The sequence below is a fragment of the Balaenoptera ricei genome, chromosome 10 (assembly GCF_028023285.1).
Source record: "Balaenoptera ricei isolate mBalRic1 chromosome 10, mBalRic1.hap2, whole genome shotgun sequence".
Lineage (NCBI taxonomy): Eukaryota > Metazoa > Chordata > Mammalia > Artiodactyla > Balaenopteridae > Balaenoptera > Balaenoptera ricei.
The window spans coordinates 35,325,242-35,344,014 of NC_082648.1; the positions used below are offsets into that span (position 1 = coordinate 35,325,242).

Here is an 18,773-nt window from a genome sequence, read left to right on the forward strand (position 1 = left end):
ATTAAGGATGTTGAGCATACTTTCATGTGTCTGTTGGCCATCTGTATATCTTCTTTGGAGAAATGTCTATTTAGGTCTTCTGCTCATTTTTGGATTGGGTTATTTGTTTTTTTGTTATTGAGCTGCATGAGCTGCCTGTAAATCTTGGAGATTAATCCTTTGTCAGTTGCTTCATTTGCAAATATTTTCTCCCATTCTGAGGGTTGTCTTTTGGTCTTGTTTATGGTTTCCTTTGCTGTGCAAAAGCTTTTAAGTTTCATTAGGTCCCATTTGTTTATTTGTGTTTTTATTTCCATTTCTCTAGGAGCTCGGTCAAAAAAGATCTTGCTGTGATTTATGTCAAAGAGTGTTCTTCCTGTGTTTTCTTCTAAGAGTTTTATAGTGTCCGGTCTTACATTTAGGTCTCGAATCCATTTTGAGTTTATTTTTGTGTATGGTGTTAGGGAGTGTTCTAATTTCATTCTTTTACATGTAGCTGTCCAGTTTTCCCAGCACCACTTATTGAAGAGACTGTCTTTTCTCCATTGTATATCCTTGCCTCCTTTGTCATAGATGAGTTGATCATAGGTGCGTGGGTTTATCTCTGGGCTTTCTATCCTGTTCCATTGATCTATATTTCTGTTTTTGTGCCGGTACCATATTGTCTTGATTACTGTAGCTTTGTAGGATAGTCTGAAGTCAGGAAGTCTGATTGCTCCAGCTCTGTTTTTCTCCCTTAAGACTGCTTTGGCTATTCGGGGTCTTTTGTGTCTCCATACAAATTTTAAGATTATTTGTTCTAGTTCCGTAAAAAATGCCATTGGTAATTTGATAGGGATTGCACTGAATCTGTAGATTGCTTTGGGTAGTATAGTCATTTTCACAATATTGATTCTTTCAGTCCAAGAACATGGCATATCTCTCCATCTGTTGATATCGTCTTTAAATTCTTTCATCAGTGTCTTATAGTTTTCTTCATACAGGTCTTTTGTCTCCCTAGGTAGGTTTATTCCTAGGTATTTTATTCTTTTTGTCACAGTGGTAAATGGGAGTGTTTCCTTAATTTCTCTTTCAGATTTTTCATCATTAGTGTATAGGAATGCAAGAGATTTCTGTGCATTAATTTTGTATCCTGCTTCTTAACCAAATTCATTGATTAGCTTTAGTAGTTTTCTGGTGGCATCTTTAGGATTCTCTGTGTATAGTATCATGTCATCTGCAAACAGTGACAGTTTCACTTCTTCTTTTCCAATTTGTATTCCTTTTATTTCTTTTTCTTCTCTGATTGCCATGGCTAGGACTTCCAAAACTATGTTGAATGATAGTGGTGAGAGTGGACATCCTTGTCTTGTTCCTTATCTTAGAGGAAATGCTTTCAGTTTTTCACCATTGAGGATGATGTTTGCTGTCGGTTTGTCATATGTGGCCTTTACTATGTTGAGGTAGGTTCCCTTTATGCCCACTTTCTGGAGAGTTTTTATCATAAATGGGTGTTGAATTTTGTCAAAAGCTTTTTCTGCATCTGTTGAGATGATCATATGGTTTTTATTCTTCAATTTGTTAATATAGTGTATCACATTGATTGCTTTGCCTATATTGAAGAATCCTTGCATCCCTGGGATAAATCCCACTTGATCATGGTGTGTGATCCTTTTAATGTGTTGTTGGATTCTGTTTGCTAGTTTTTTATTGAGGATTTTTGCATCTACATTCATCAATGATATTGGTATGTAATTTTCTTTTTTTGTAGTATCTTTGTCTGGTTTTGACATCAGGGTGATTGTGGCCTCATAGAATGAGTTTGGGAGTGTTCCTTCCTCTGCAGTTTTTTGGAAGAGTTTGAGAAGGATGGGTGTTAGCTCTTCTCTAAATGTTTGATAGAATTCACCTGTGAAGCCATCTGGTCCTGGACTTTTGTTTGTTGGAAGATTTTTAATCACAATTTCAATTTCATTACTTGTGATTGGTCTGTTCATATTTTCTATTTCTTCCTGATTCAGTCTTGGAAGGTTATACCTTTCTAAGAATTTGTCCATTTCTTCCAGGTTGTCCATTTTATTGGCATAGAGTTGCTTGTAGTAGTCTCTTAGGATGCTTTGTATTTCTGTAGTGTCTGTTGTAACTTCTCCTCTTTCATTTCTAATTTTATTGATTTGAATCCTCTCCCTTGTTTTCTTGATGAGTCTGGCTAATGGTTTATCAATTTTGTTTATCTTCTCAAAGAACCAGCTTTTAGTTTTATTGATCTTTGCTATTGTTTTCCTTGTTTCTATTTCATTTATTTCTGCTATGATCTTTATGATTTCTTTCCTTCTGCTAACTTTGGGTGTTGTTTGTTCTTCTTTCTCTAGTTCCTTTAGGTGTAAGTTTAGATTATTTATTTGAGATTTTTCTTGTTTCTTGAGGTAGGCTTGTATTGCTATAAACTTCCCTCTTAGAACTGCTTTTGCTGCATCCTATAGGTTTTGGATTGTCATGTTTTCATTGTCATTTGTCTTTAGGTATTTTTTGATTTCCTCTTTGATTTCTTCAGTGATCTCTTGGTTATTTAGTAACGTATTGTTTAGCCTCCTTGTGTTTGTATTTTTTACGTTCTTTTTCCCTGTAATTGATTTCTAATGTCATAATGTTGTGGTCAGAAAAGATGCTTGATATGATTTCAGTTTTCTTAAATTTACTGAGGCTTGATTTGTGACCCAAGATGTGATCTATCCTGGAGAATGTTCTATGCGCACCTGAGAAGAAAGTGTAATCTGCTGTTTTTGGATGGAATGTCCTATAAATATCAATTAAATCTATCTGGTCTATTGTGTCATTTAAAGCTCATCTTAACCATTTTAAGTGTATAGTTCAGTGGTATTAAATACATTCACATTATTATGCACATCACCACCCTCCATCCCCTTAACTCTTTTCACCTGTAAAACTGAAACTCTACACCAATTAAACAACAACTCTCCAAAGCAATTTTATCAGTTCATTCTCCCCCTCCCTCAGTCCCTGGCAACCACTATTATGCTTTCTGTCATTATGATTTTGACTACTTTAAGTACTTAAGTGGAATCATATAGTATTTGTCCTTTGTTACTGGCTTATTTCATTATGCATAGTGTCTTCAAGGTTCATCCATGTAGTAGCATATTATAGAATTTCCTTTTTCTTTTAAAAGGCTGAGTAATATTCCATTGTGTATGTGTGTACTATATTTTGTGTGTGTGTGTGTGTGTGTGTGTTTTAAATGCTTTATATTATTTAGAATTCCTTAGTGGATTTTTAAATAGGTTTAAAAGATACTTTAGTGATATTTGGGGAAATTGATTGGGGTTTTCAGATGGGCTAGGAGTACATTCTTTTTTTTTAAATTTTTTACAGTAAGTCCTTGTTGGTTATCTATTTTAAGTATAGCAGTGTGTGTGTGTACTGCACTTTGTTTATCTGTTCATTGGTATGTTGTGTTTTCATTTTCATTCATCTCTAACTATTTCTTACTTTGCCTTGTGTTTTCTTCTTCGTTTGTTTAAAAGTGCATTAATTTCCACAATTTTGTGAATTTTCCAGATTTTTCTTTTTAAATCTATTGAGACTTAATATGTGCACCAATACAGGGAAATGTTCCATGTGCACTTGAGAAGAATGTGTACTCTGTTGAAGTTTGGATTGTTGTGTATATGTCTGTTAGATGTAGTTAGTGTATTGTGTTGCTTAAGCCCACTATTCCCTTACTTACTTATTTCCTTACTTATTATTGTGAAACTGTTTATTTCTCCCTTCAATTTTGTCAGTTTTTGTTTCATATATTTTTATAGTTTGTCATTAGGTGTGTAAATGTTTGTAATTGTTATATCTTTTTGCTTTATTGAAACTTTTATTAATACATAATGTCCTTGTCTCTTGTAACCATTTTTATTTAAAGTTTATTTGTCTGCTATTATTATAGCCACTCTTGCTCTCTTTTGGTTACTATGTGCATGGAATATCTTTTTTCCATCCTTTTACTTTCCACCTGTTTGTGTCTTTGGGTCTCAAGTGAATCTCTTGTAGATAACATATTGTTGGATCATATGTTTTTATTCATTCTGCCAGTTTCTGTCTTTGGACTGGATAATTTAAACCATTTACACTTAAAAGTAATTACTGAGGAGGGACTTACTCCTGTCATTGTGCTATTTGTTTTCTATATGCCCTATAGCTTTTTTGTTCCTCCTTTCCTGCATTCAGGTCTTCTTTTGTTTTTAGTTGATTTTTTGTAGTGAAATGTTTAAATTTCTATCTTGTTTTCTTTTGTGTATATTCTATAGCTGTTATCTTTGTGGGTACAATGGAGATGACATTTAACATCCTAAAATTGTAACACTAATTTAAATTTATACCAGCTTACCTACAATAACATACAAAGCCTGTACTCCTTTACAGCTCTGTCTCTACCTCTTCATTTGTTGATGGTCCACAATTACATTGTTATACATTGTGTGCTGCCCCAAACCATAAACTAATAATTATTTTAAATGCATTAGCATATTAAATTATCTAGAAAATAAGACTTGGAGTTATAAATGAACATTACAGTGATACTAGTTTTTACACTAATAATTTTTTTCTTTGAATGTCATAGTCTCCTAAATCATGTTGCAAATAAAAAGTGCAGTTTCCAACTATTTACAGTAATACTAGCTGTTTTAACTGCCCATGCATTTAACTTTATTGAGCTCTTTATTCCTCCATACAGCTTCGAGTTACCATCTAGTGTCCTTTCATTTCACCTTGCAGGGCTCCCTTAAGCATTTCTTGCATGACAGATCTAGTATCATGAACTTCCTCAGCTTTTGTTTATCTGGGAATGTCTTAATTTCTCCCTCACTTATGAAGGACAGTTTTGGTGGATATAGCAGTCTTTGTTGGCAGTTTTTTCTTTTAACACTTTGAACATATCAGTCCACTGTCTTCTGGCCTCCAAAGTTTCTGATGATAAATCTGCTAAATCTTGGTTGAAGACCCCTTATATAGATGATGATGATTTCTCACTGCTTTCAAGATTCTCCGTTTGTCTCTATCTTTAAAGTTTGATTATAATGTGTCTTTTGAGCTTCTTGGAGTTCATCTTGGGGTTTTTTGAGCTTCTTGGATGTTTATATTCATGTCTTTCATCAGATTTGGGAGTTTTCAGCCATTATTTATTCAGGTATCTTCTCTACCCCTTTCTCTCTCTCCTCCTGCTGAGATTCCCAGCAGGATGTATATATTAAGTGTATACTGGTCCACTTAATGGTGCTCCACAGATCCCTTAGGTTCTGTTCACTTTTCTTCAATCTTTTTTCTTTCTGTCCTTCAGACAATAATTTCCTATTTCCTTGTCCTATTTTTCAAGTTCACTGATTCTTTCTTCTGCCTTTGAATCCCTCTAGTGAATTTTTTATTGTAATTATTGGTCTTATTAGCTATGAAATTTCTTTTTGGTTTCCTTTTAGGTTTTTTATTTCTTTATTGATATTTCCATTTTGTTCACACATTGCTTTCTTGGCTTTTCCCACATCTTTCTTTAGTTCTTTGTGCATCTTAGAGACTGTTATTTTAAAGTTTTTTCATCCAGTAGATCTGCCATTAGGTCTCTTTCAGGAGCAGTTTCTGTTGATTCATTTTTTTCTTTGAATGAGCAATACTTTGCCGTTTCTTTGTATGATTTGTGATTTTTTTGTTGAACACTGGGCATTTGAATCTAATAATGTGGTAACTCTGTAAGTCAGATTCTCCCTGTACCCCTGGGCTTGCTGGGTTTGTTGTTGTTATTGTTTTTGGTTTTTATTGTTGGCTGTTTCTGTACTGAGGATCAGTCTGAGGTATAAACAAAGTCTTCTCTGTTCTTTCTGAGCCTTTCCCTTGTTGTGCCCATTTACTTTCTAACTTCCCCCATGTATACAGTTTTTTTTTTGAACATTCTTATCTTTAATGTCTGGCTCCCAAAAGAGGAAGACGTGAAAAATGAAGGACGGAAGGGTTCTGGTCCTTTATATCCCCTGGAAGTCACTTCAGCCAGAATAAGAGGGACTTGCAACAATCGGGGGAGGTATAATAATAATGGCTGTTCGCCTGTTTGTCTGCCCCTCTGATCAGAAGCAGCAATCAGTGATTGGAGCACAGTTCTCTGATATTTGGAGGATAGGGTACTTTTTCCCCAGTCTGACTCCCATAAGCAATGTGTAAGCTGCTCTAGGAACATGTACACAGCTTCCTGCCAAGTGGGTAGGGGTGGGAGATGGGCAGCTGCTACTGTGCTAAGAGCTGAATTTAACCTCAGTTTTACCACCCATGTCTTCCTTGGAAGGGACAAGGCTTCAGCAGAGTCCAGAGTTCCACAATAGTTAAATCAGACATTATGCCAGTGTAATTTTTTGTGTAGGTTGAGAGACAGATTGCTAGTGCTTCCTACTCTGCTGTCTTCCCAGAATCCTCTCCCCCTAAATGATTCATATACTTTCAATTTAAATCCCTGAAGATATATAACTCAGACTTATAAAAACCGGGTTTTTTAAAAGAGTAGATTATTCATGCACATGTCAGAAATTCAAAAGGCATTGGAATAGGTACAGTGTCTTCTAAGTTATCCCTATTGAGACAGCCTCTTTTATCATTTTTTTCCCCATAGGTAATATCCTTCCAGAGGTAGTGTGTTCATATATATGCATAAAAGTATATACACCCATGCTTCCCTCTTCCCTTTTATTTTTGACACAACTGGCAGTATATATATATATTTTTTTTTTTTTTTAATTAATTAATTAATTTATTTTTGGTTGTGTTGGGTCTTCGTTTCTGTATGAGGGCTTTCTCTAGTTGCGGCGAGTGGGGGCCACTCTTCATCGCGGTGCGTGGGCCTCTCACTGTCGCGGCCTCTCTTATCGTGGAGCACAAGCTCCAGATGCGCAGACTCAGTAGTTGTGGCTCACGGGCCTAGTTGCTCCGCGGCATGTGGGATCTTCCCAGACCAGGGCTCGAACCCGTGTCCCCTGCATTGGCAGGCAGATTCTCAACCACTGCGCCACCAGGGAAGCCCAACTGGCAGTGTATTTATGGGGAATGACCTTCGGGACTTGCCAGGAGAAAAATTAGGATACGTTATGCAATATATTTAGACTGTTCTTATTCTTTTAAATGATTTCTTAGTATTCCATGGTTCTAGATAGTGCATAATTTATTTGATGGACATTTAGGTTGTTTTCAATCATTTGCCATTAATGGCAGCCATATCTTAGCATTTGTTGCTCATGTGTGTATCTGTAGATTAAGTTCCTACAGGTGAAGGTGCTTGGTGAAAGGGATATGTGGTACATTTTGATAAATATTGCCAAATTACTCTCTAAAGAGGTTGTGGCAGTGTACAACACATTAGATGTTGGAATGCCACTGCTCTTACTGGTGAAAAATACCACTAATTAATATATATCTTGTGACTTCTCTAAAACTACTGCTGTTTGCTGCTACTTCAATCACAAAAACTGTAAGTTTTTTGATAAACTTGTGATGAGTACAGTTTTCTTATTTCCTTCTTCACCTCCCACCCAACTAAAATATACAACAGTAAAATATATTAGCTCAAACTTTACTCTTTCCAAGTTACTGCTTACTGCAGGCTCCGTGAAGGCAGGAACTTTTGTCTGTTCTGTTCATTGATATATCTAGTGTCCCTTGAGCAGTGCTTGGCATTTATCATAGAATAAATTTTTGAGTAAACTAATGCACTGTAGTTAAATAATAGTTTTTCCTCATTTATTTAGTTTTCCTCAGAAGTATTTTTAGAAAGTAAAATAATCGGCCTTGGGCTTTTTATGGGATCATTTACTCATTAATGAACTATTGCAGTATTGTTGAAGTAATAATTATTGCTGTTTGGAGTTGTTTTCTTTTCAGTTATTTCAATAAATTCTTAGGCTACAGGAGGCAAGGTATTTTTAACTTCTGAAAGTAGAGTCCTTTTCTGTGTTCCTGTGTAATATATTTGCTTATGTGTGTTCACACTTCTCACTTCCAGTTGGACTTTTTTCTTCTGTGTTTCTTAAATAGATTGCTTAAGGAATAGTTACAGGACAAAACCTTCTAGCTCTGTCTTAATATAGTATGAAATATAATTTTGGACTGGAATAAACCTAGAGGCTTTGTCTTACCTAAGATTTAAAAAGTAGCCATCATTTCCTCTTTAATCCTCCTCACATATGTTCATTATGCATAGCAAGATTGAAAGTGTTTCTTTTCTTAAGTCAGGTTAAATTTAGCACTTTCTCTTGAGATAATCTGCCAGTTGGTGCTTATATTCAGTCATCTAAAATGCTGTATGTCCTTTAAGAAAGTAATAAAAGATTTCTAATTCTTTTTAAAGGCGGGATCCACGGCACCATTGTTCATTGACCAGCCAGAAGAACCTGAGCCAAATGCAACAGATGGCATAGAATTATTCGAAGACAGTCAGCTAACCAGTCGCTCTAAAGCAATAGCTTCAAAAACCAAAGAGATTGAACAGGTGAGAATCCAGTCTGCTTAAAGTACAAAATCTTTTGTTCCTGTCACTTTTTACACAGTAGTTACAGTAAATATTTATTGAATAAATATATTTCATTTTGTCTTTTTCCATTTGTGACCCTGAAATTACAATGTAAAAAATTCTAAAAAGTGTTTGATTTGATTTCACAGTAATTTTGATCAGTTTGGTCCTCCACCCCTGCTTAATTTTTTTTTTCTTTTTTTAATAAAAAGCAAGCTCCTATTTTAGAGAATATTAATATTCTAGTTAGTGTGGAGCAATTAAAAAACTATTAAACTTAGAGATGGGTTGAAAAATATACCAATATGATAGCAAATGTTAGTTTTGAATACTGGGATTACAGATGTTTCTTGATGGTTTTCATTATACTTTTAAGTATTTTTCAAATATTAAAGAAAAAATAAAGGATAGGTATTTAAATCTAATTTTAATGATGTCATTCTGAAAAGTCAGGATCTTGTTTTTACTAGATTGAATAGATTGCTTAAGGAATAGTTATAGGACAAAACCTTCTATCTGTATCTTAATACAGTGTGAAATGTAATTTTGGAATAGAATAAGCCTAGAGGCTTTGTTTTACCTAAGATTTAAAAAGTAGCCATCATTTCCTCTTTAATTCTCCTCACATATGCTCATTATGCATAGAAAAGTTGAAAGTGTTTCAATATGGAAATATTACCTGCTTTATACGGTATTATCACTTTATGAGAATTAAATGAAGTAAATGAAATGTGAAAGGGCTTTATAAAATGTGACATGTTGTACAGCTGTTTGTTTTTGATGTTGTTACTCTCTAGTGCCTTGAGTAAATGTCATTATATTGTTATATAATCTTCTAAAAACTATTGGAAATTAGAACAAAATTAAACCTTTTCTCAAGGTGCTGTCCATTTCCACATCAATTAAAATCTATTTCCCTTGGTTAAGTAGAAGATCTTATTTAAATCCTAGATATGATTGTGCAGCTTATATAGGAAAACGGTGACTGAGAAAATCCGGTTTAATTTGGTGATGTGAATGGCAGATTGGTGCCTTTCAAGATATCAGTTAAATGGGAGTAAATAAATGGTTTGCTCACTAGGTGTATCGTCCAATACGAATATGAATATCATTGCCCTATATAAAATTATTGTCTTTTTACTCTAACTTATTTTTCTTTGTAGCTTTTTTTTTTCCCCTACCATTTGACATATGTTTGCTTGTCTCCCTTCCATATGGAAGCTTCATGAGAGCAAGGACTTTGTTTTGTTTACTGCTTTATCTTCATTACCCAGAATAGTGATTGGCATGTAGTGGGCTCACAAGAAATACGTGTTGTACGGATAGTCACTGAGTCACTTGAAATCAGAGTGCGTCTTAACCTGACCACTTAACAGAGTGCCTAGGCCCAGCACATAGTAAATGCTTGATAAGTGATTGTTAAGTGAATGAATTATTTAATGTTATTTTTCTTTTTCACCTAAATTGCAGTTCTTTAAAGGAGAGGTTTTCTTAAGAATATAACCAGTAGAAAAACTTGACTGACTCCCCTATTGGGAGGGAGTATTTTGGGTTGTTATTTATTAATATTTGTACTGTCTCCTCTTGTTATTAGTCGTCGTTGATCTATTTGATCTTGAAAAGGTGGGTTACCAGTCAGAGGTAGAGCCTAGCTTAGCAGCACACACATAAAATTATTTAATATGAAACCAGTGTTTGTATACTTTACAGACACCCATATATGTTTGACCTGTAAGTATGACTGTATCTCTGTTTTCATCTGCCCATTGTTCAAACACATGAAAAATCTAATACTAAAGTATATTGAACAAGGACAGATGACCTAAAGAAAGAAAAATAACTCTAAAAGGTCAATACTGTATTCTGATGTACTAGAGAAGTAAAACCATTATAAAATAGAGAACTTAATGATGTTAAATGTTGGAATGTAACTACTGTGTTCTTGCTAGGGTACTTTGGTTTTCATATATTGACAAGAAAATCAAACCAAAATTCCTCAAAATGTCACAAAGCTAGTAAATAATGACATATAATTATTTTATAAATCATGTCTTAATGTTATAGTGATTTTTGAAAATGAAAAAATTAAGTTTAAGGGGATTTCTCTCCAACATTTGCACATTTTATTTTTAGAGATTAAATACCAGATAGATGGGAATATTATAAAGGTTTGAGAAAGCTAGATGGTAGTTAGTTTTACAGCTGTCTAGTAATTTATATTTTTCCATATACTTGAAATATTGCATGATTTAAAAAATGAATAATAACCCCCCAAAAAAGGGCCTGCATAGATGAGGCCAACAAATCAAACTTAGAATAATGCAGGAATGTAAATATTGGTGTTATAGCCAAGTTGCTTTTTCTCCGTGTTATGTCAAGTGCAATATGTTCAGGTATCTTATAAATTTCCACATGTAATTTTTTGAGGGTTTATATAAATTAGGTCCTTCAGCCCTTGAATCCAAAGAAAGTCATTAACTTGAGGCAGTATTACAACATGTAATAAACTAAATCTTCAGGCCAAAATTTGATTTAATTCAAAGGGCCTACAAATGTGGCTTATTTGATGTTTAAGGGCACACATATGGAGATAGATTGTATCAGAATCACTTCAATAAGCACAGATTCATGTTCTTTGCCATATTATTGCCATCTCATTCCTGGGCATATAAGAATTCGATAGGGTAGAGGTACAGGTGCCTTTTGAAAAAGCTGCCAGCTTATTATAGTCGTATATAGTGGAGAACCACTGGTCTAAAATCCTTGAGCCAGAAGACATCAGATTGCATCTCTGAATATTATGTTGCTAGAGATCATTTGAAACATCTCACTTTTACGTAAATATCTTTTAGTGGGTATGACTCATTCTCTTGCTACAGCACATTTATCCTCCTTATGCTTTGGATCCTGTGGTATATCTTTTCCCCCTATTTCCCCAGATTATCCCCTCTTACCCAATTTGGGCCACCTTTTGCTTTCAAATACTGGAATATTTTCCTAGGTTTTCTGGCTTCTGAGCTTAGAGAGGCGAACTTCAGTATTTCTTCTGTCATTATGGTAATTCCTAGAGAGACTTAATCCACAAAAATATAGGTGATGAATTGGGAGATTGGGATTGACATATATACACTAATAGGTATAAAATGGATAACTAATAAGAACCTACTGTATAAAAAAATAAATAAAATTCTAAAATTCAAAAAAAAAATATAGGTGATTCATACTGTGGTTCAGGTATTTGGCATTAACCCCTTGATCGTGATATATCCTGCAAGACCTCACATACCTACTACTACTGAACTATTTGATTTGAAAGGGCATCCTACTCCTTGCTATTTTACCAGTGAGGAATCTTGGCTTTTAACGAATTGTTACTTTGAATGAACGACGCAAATTGAAATCCTCCATTATTACATACCCTTCTTTCCTCTATTGTACCTTGAGGGATAAAGCAATATTTACTTTAACTCTTTGGAATTCTCTTATTTAAGATTTGCAAAATCCCTCATACTTTGATAAAATTGTGCTTAGACATAGCCTGTCAGCGAGATCCTCTGTTTTCTTGGGGTCCTGGCATCTAATGATATTTAAATCTTCTTGTAATTCCCCACTGGCAAGATCTGGCTTCGATTCTTCTATCTTACTCTTTCTTCAGATGGAATCGGATAATATGAGTAGATCTGGGGTATACACACACACACACACACACACACACACACATATGTATATGTATACATACACAGACAAAAAAATATGCATATGCATGGTTGGCCTAGCAAATCATATGACTGAGAGTGTCAGGGTGGCTAAAATCCTCCTAAAGACACAAGAAGTTGTAGAGAAGCAGGTGCCTAGTGAAGCAACTGTAAGGATAGTTGGTGAGTAACTGAAGTTTATTAGGATAATTTGCTCTGCCAACTAGTCTTTAAAAAAAGAACCTTTCATCTCTTCACTCTCAAGGCACTGTGCTTATATTGTAATTCTCTGCTTTTGTTGTACATCTGTGGGGCTTTTAAAAAGTAGAGCTTGTTGGATATCTGCCATAAATATTCTGGTAAGTTAGTTATCAGAGCTTCTCAAACTTTAATGTGGGTGTAAATCACTGGGGGATCTTGTTAAAATACAGATTTTGATTCAGTAGATCTGGGATGGGGCTTGAGATTGGAATGTCTGACATTCTCCCAGGTGACGCTGATTTTACTAGTCTATGTACCATATTTGGAGTAACAAGGAGTTGGAAGGAGGTGACTGTTTTTTCTTAAGTTCTTCTATACTTTCTAATGTGCTGAAAGGTTGAAAACTATTACCACCTTTTATGTAAATTAAGAGACTTTTGTACTGTCTGTTTTTTAATTGTGGTATCATTAACATGCAATAAAATGCATAGATCTTAAATATTCAGTTGGATAAGTTGTAACAGTTGTAGCACTTTGTAAATATCACCCAAAACAAATATTTATGAAAGTCTTTTCTATTCAGTTATGCAGTTTATTTTACTGACAGTAATAACATTCAGTTAGGAACTAACGTCATGGTTATATCTCAAAAGCATGTCCTTTGATTTAGTTTATGTTAAAATATCCTCCAGCCTATCCATTGAAAGCTGTATTTTAAGTGATAAAATACACAAGGATAAAATTCAAAAGGCACAAGAGATTATGCAGTGAAAACAAGTTTCCTTCTCACCTGTAATTCTTAGCTGCCCAGTTTCTTTCCCCAACGTGTAGATATACTGTATATATTTGTATGTGTATATATACATATATATGTGTATACACAGAGTTTATATACAGTATGTATGTGTGTATACATACATACATACACACACACACACACACATCTGGAGCATGTTTGATTCAGATGAGTGGAGATAAAAGTTGGTGTGTGGGGCTTCCCTGGTGGCGCAGTGGTTGAGAGTCTGCCTGCCAATGCAGGGGGCACGGGTTCGAGCCGTGGTCTGGGAGGATCCCACATGCCACGGAGCAACTAGGCCCCGTGAGCCACAATTACTGAGCCTGTGCGTCTGGAGCCTGTGCTCCGCAACAAGAGAGGCCGCGATAGTGAGAGGCCTGTGCACTGCGATGAGGAGTGACCCCCACTTGCCGCAACTAGAGAAAGCCCTCGCACAGAAACGAAGACCCAACACAGCCATAAATAAATAAATAAATAAATATATAAAATTAAAAAAAAAAAATTAAAAAAATTTTTAAAAAGTCATTCCTGAGTGTTAAAAAAAATAAAAGTTGGTGTGTGTGTCTCCATGCTTTTTCTTTAAATACAGTAGAATACTCTCTACCCTGTTCAATGTCTTAGTGACCATTCTATATCAGTATATATAACTAGTCCCCTATTAATAGACATTTATAATCCCTTGGGAACCGTGTTTCAAAATATAGGTCCTCTGATTTCTCCACATTAAAAAAATGTATATATATGTATTTTTAAAATAAAATATTACATTTAAAATATACAGTTTGGGGCTGTGGAGTTGCTTTAATACTGTGGGTGTCAAATGCTTTTATGTTATGTTGTCAAATGTTTATGTTTTGTGAAGTGCTGTGCAGGTTTTAATAACTGCATAGGAGATCACCAGAGTGCCTGTTTACCTCTCATGGTTCTAATGGCATGCCAAGTTTGAGAATAACTGTAATATGTGAGTTTGTAGAGAATCTGAATTTCTTGCTTGTACCAGTCTTTATCAGCCTTTCTTAAAAATGATGTTAGTAGATGCAAGCAATTAATAAAATCTAAGCCAATCTAATTGCGGGGATGTACCTGATAATATTCTTTAAATGCATTACTCATGATGTTCCTCAAATCGCAGAAAGTCATCATTTGTAAGGGGGAAAGTCCATCTCTCCTTTCTTCTTATTTGGTGAGTAATTCAAAAAAGAACAAGTACCATGAAGGCAAATTCATTTTTAAGACCTCTTTGGCTATTTCAGGACACGATCCTAATAACATAAAGCTGTTTTATGAAAAAGCTGATATTTCTACCTGTAAGTACGTCTCTCAATTAACAGAATGGTTGATTACTATATTTATCTGATAATTTATAATTAAAATATAGACAGGAATCATTTTAGATCCAGAGAGGGTGCCAATCTAATGTTCTAAAACAGAGAGAGTACTCAGAGACTCTTGATAGAGGGGATTGTGTATTTTTCTTCTTTCCTTCTTTTAACTTCCAAAGACTTAAACTGAATATGCATTTGTTTTGGTAAAGACATTATTTTTTATAGTCAATCATAGCTATGCCAGCCTTGTTATATTGAGGAAATTTTATTTCTCAGCCATGTTGGGGCCACTTCCCTTACTCTAGTTAATAAAAATCAAGTTACTTCCGAAATCATTTTGTTGCCTGTCTAGGTCATCAGTCTTATAGGTTAATACAGTTTTACTGTAAGTCTAGATCAATCTACTTAATCTGTGATTTTTATTTTAATTTGAATCCTACATGTTAACCATTTTGTGACCGTATGGGCTGCTCACTGGCTTTTCTTCATTTTCTTCTTCAAAATAAAAAAGTTAGGCTGAATAATCTTAGGTCTCTTCCTAATCTAAATCATATTAAAAATTAAAAGCTAAATGTTGCTTCTTCTGTACACACTATTACATATGTACATAAAGAAGCTAATTTCAGATTTCACTATAGAATATTTAGGTGTTGATTCTTTTTTAAACCTCTTAATGAGGACACAGTGTACTTACATTAAAATGCTTTTTAAAAACTCAAATATTTATCATTGCTATGCATCAGTCAGTAATTAATAGTGCTTGTTGAGCTAATGAATTGTGCAGAAAGTGTTTTGTTCAGTACACAAGATGTTCCGCTTAGTCACCATTCTGCCTGTGGCCCTCTTCTTTTCTTAGAGTGTCTAGTTTCAGTCACCATCTAACTATATAGCTGATGCTTCCCAGTCCTCTCACTGGGTCTTGCTCTTTCTCCCTCAATATAAAATAGGATATTTTTGTTTTACTTTTACAGAGAAAATGCTTGAAAATTAATCAAATGAACCATCTTCCTGAAATGTTAACTAGAGTTGCGGACATGGAAAAGAGTCACACATGATGGGTTAAAATGAAATTGTTTCCAAAGTAGTGGCAACTCTATCATTGTATATACATGATCTAAGCATTTTATACTAATCCTACATGATAGAAACATTCTTTGTTTTTTCTTTTTTTTTTTTTTTAATTAATTAATTAATTAATTTATTTATTTTGGCTGTGTTGGGTCTTCGTTTCTGTGCGAGGGCTTTCTCCAGTTGTGGCAAGTGGGGGCCACTCTTCATCACGGTGCGCGGGCCTCTCACTATCGCGGCCTCTCTTGTTGTGGAGCACAGGCTCCAGGCGCGCAGGCTCAGTAATTGTGGCTCACGGGCCCAGTTGCTCCGCGGCATGTGGGATCTTCCCAGACCAGGGCTCGAACCCGTGTCCCCTGCATCGGCAGGCAGATTCTCAACCACTGCGCCACCAGGGAAGCCCCTGTTTTTTCTTTTTATCAGAGCAAGTAACGAACTTTTTAAAAGTGCAGCTCTTACCCACTATCTTGTCTAGACATCAAGTCTACCCTACTGTATTTAACAGTCCATTATTACCAACCACTTATTCGGACCTTACATATATAGATTTAGTAAAATATACTCACATAAGATTTACCTCTGAAAAATCTCTTATTCCCAAAACACATTGAAAATAAATCATTTATTTTGGCTAAATTTCGAGTTTTTGAAAGTTACAATTTATCAGTCAGATTCTGTTCATGCTCTTACTATAGACACTTGTTGCTGAAACCTAAGTGTAAAGTTTTCACTTTAAGGGAGTTTCATCTGGAAGCTGTCTCAGAAGGTAATTTGTATCATATTTGAAATGTCAAAACCAAGTGTCTCAGCTTTTACGTTTAATTAAAAGTAAGTTATTATTTATACCTGATATAAATCCATAAATATGGAGATTGATGACTCTGTTAAGATACTATTTTTACATAAAATATAAAATTTGGACAATACAGATACCAAGCCTTATAAAAACCATACTTAAAATGTTTCAAGTACCAGAAGAGATAAGGCCATCCTGGACATTATCCCTGGGAATGTCATCATTTAAACAAAAGTACCCAATACAGGTATTCCCCATGGCATAAGCCCATGCATGAGCTTCCTTCTCTCACCTCCCTTCTTTGTTTCCTGTTAACCAGTGTTAGGTAAGGATTTTCTCTAGTGGTTCCAAATTTACTGTCACTTGCTATTCAGTTCCCCTTTTGTAAGTTAACAATTTTATTTAGTCTCTGAGTACTTCACATTGGGAACATTTCTAAGTAGTGTGGCATAGAAATTGCTGGATGCTTCCATTTAGTGCTTTAACTTCTCAGAGCCTTTTCCTCATTTGTTAAATGGGATTAGTTGCATGTTTTCCTGCAGAATTAACAAACTCTTGTATGTGAAAGCCCTTTATGTATTGAAAATCACTATACAAGTGCTTATGGTTGTGTTGAGTATTACTTTGCCTGTTTCTTTGCAACCTTGGAATATTGACTACTTTCAGATTACCTCTTAGGAATATTTTATAGCAAGTTTCCTGTATAAGTTTAACTTTGAGAGCCCATTTTCTCATCAGTGTGAAGATTTGGGCTGTTTACCTCTTGTCCTTTTACTTCTGTTTTTATTTTGGGGGATTTCCCCTTTATTCAAAATGAAATGTGAAAATAATTTTACTATGAAATATTTTATTTATTTTGGGGGGCTTTGTAATTTTCCTTTCACATTTTCCATTTGGCTTGCTTTTTTATCTCACTGGTCCTTATCTATTTTTCTAGACATAAGAAGTACCATAAAAGATTAATGTTTCCTTCTCCTTAGAATTCCCTGCTTTCCCTCCCCATTCCTAAGACATAAATTGTTCCCATATATCCCCCTTCACTTGTCATCCCTTATTTTTAAGATGTGATCCCTCCTATAACATCTGCTGTCTTCTCTTAACTGTTGTTTAATTCAAGTATTGTGCAAGGAGATAACAAACTTGTCTGTTATATACACTCATTTGCTGACTACAGTGTGAGTTAATTGATATTCTCAATTCATTTATAGATGGTGTTTTAAAAGTTGCACTTAGATAATCTTATGTTTCTACTTAAAGGTAACTTGAAATTAAGCACTAGAAGTGAGTTGATGTTGGGAGTCACTTATATTATTTTCTACTTTGTGTGCTTTTCCCTTATTCTTTCTCTTTTTTAAATTTTGTTTTTAAAAAAAGTAGTACAGGAAATTGGACAATGCAGTATATATCATTTCTGTTTAGAATACTTGTTTACTTGAATTAGCCAGGAGATTATTTGGAGATTTTTTTTGTCTGCCTCTGAACTGAATCTTAAGATTTCTAATCCTTCAGTTATCTGGACTTGAGGGGAAATGAGCAGTTCAGCATCATTCAGCTTTCTGGTTAGCTGATGTTCAATTATGCTAAACTCTGCTATGATTACTAATATGCTCTACTTTAAGAAAGTCACCTTAACAATGTATAACACATGTACAGAGAGAAGTGTTCAAAACATAATTAACCTGAATGATTTCTCACAAAGCAAGCACTAGTGAAAACTACCATTCAGGGCAAGAAATAGAGATTACCAGCACCCCAGGAGTCCCATCATACCCCCTCCCTAATCACTGCCCCTCCTTTCCCAAAGGTAACCACTAAATTGATTCCTAACATTGTAGTATAGTTTTTGAGCTTTACACAAATAGAATCATACAGTAGATATTATTTTGTGCCTAGCTTTTTTTTGTTCAGCATTGTGTTTATGAGATTCATTGATATTGTTACATGTAATATAGCTCCTTTTGGTTTTAATTTGCATTTCCCCGATTACAGATGATGCTGAGGATTTTTTCATATGGTTATTCGCACATAGTACAAGTACTCTTCTGTAAAGTACTTGTTGAGATTCTTGCTTGTTTTCCTGTTGAGTTCTTTTTTTTTTTTTTTAATGATTTGTAGAAGTTCTTTATATATTCTGAATACAAGCCCTTTGTTAGTTACGTGTGTTGCAGATATCTTTTCCCATTTTGTGTCTTGCTTTTTCATTCTTTTGATATCTATGGAAGAATAAAAATTCTTACTTTTAATGTAGCCCAGACTTTGAGTCTTTGTCTTTATTGCTTTTATTTGTCTCCTATTTAAGATATCTTTCTCTTTTATTATCTTCTAGAAGCTTTTCTGTTTTGTCTTTTACATTGAGTTACAATCCATCTGAAAATGATTTTAT

General features: G+C 34.6%; 1 protein-coding gene across 7 annotated transcripts in view; it reads left to right on the plus strand.

Annotated features, from left to right (window-relative positions):
* The window catches only part of PPHLN1 (periphilin 1), a 234,071-nt gene that overhangs the window by 168,613 nt on the left and 46,685 nt on the right, over positions 1-18,773 (plus strand). For all 7 annotated transcript variants that reach the window (XM_059935650.1, XM_059935651.1, XM_059935656.1 and 4 more), the window contains one exon: positions 8,348-8,488. In XM_059935650.1, the coding sequence (XP_059791633.1) occupies positions 8,348-8,488 (141 nt within the window). The remainder of the gene's footprint in view (positions 1-8,347; positions 8,489-18,773) is intronic.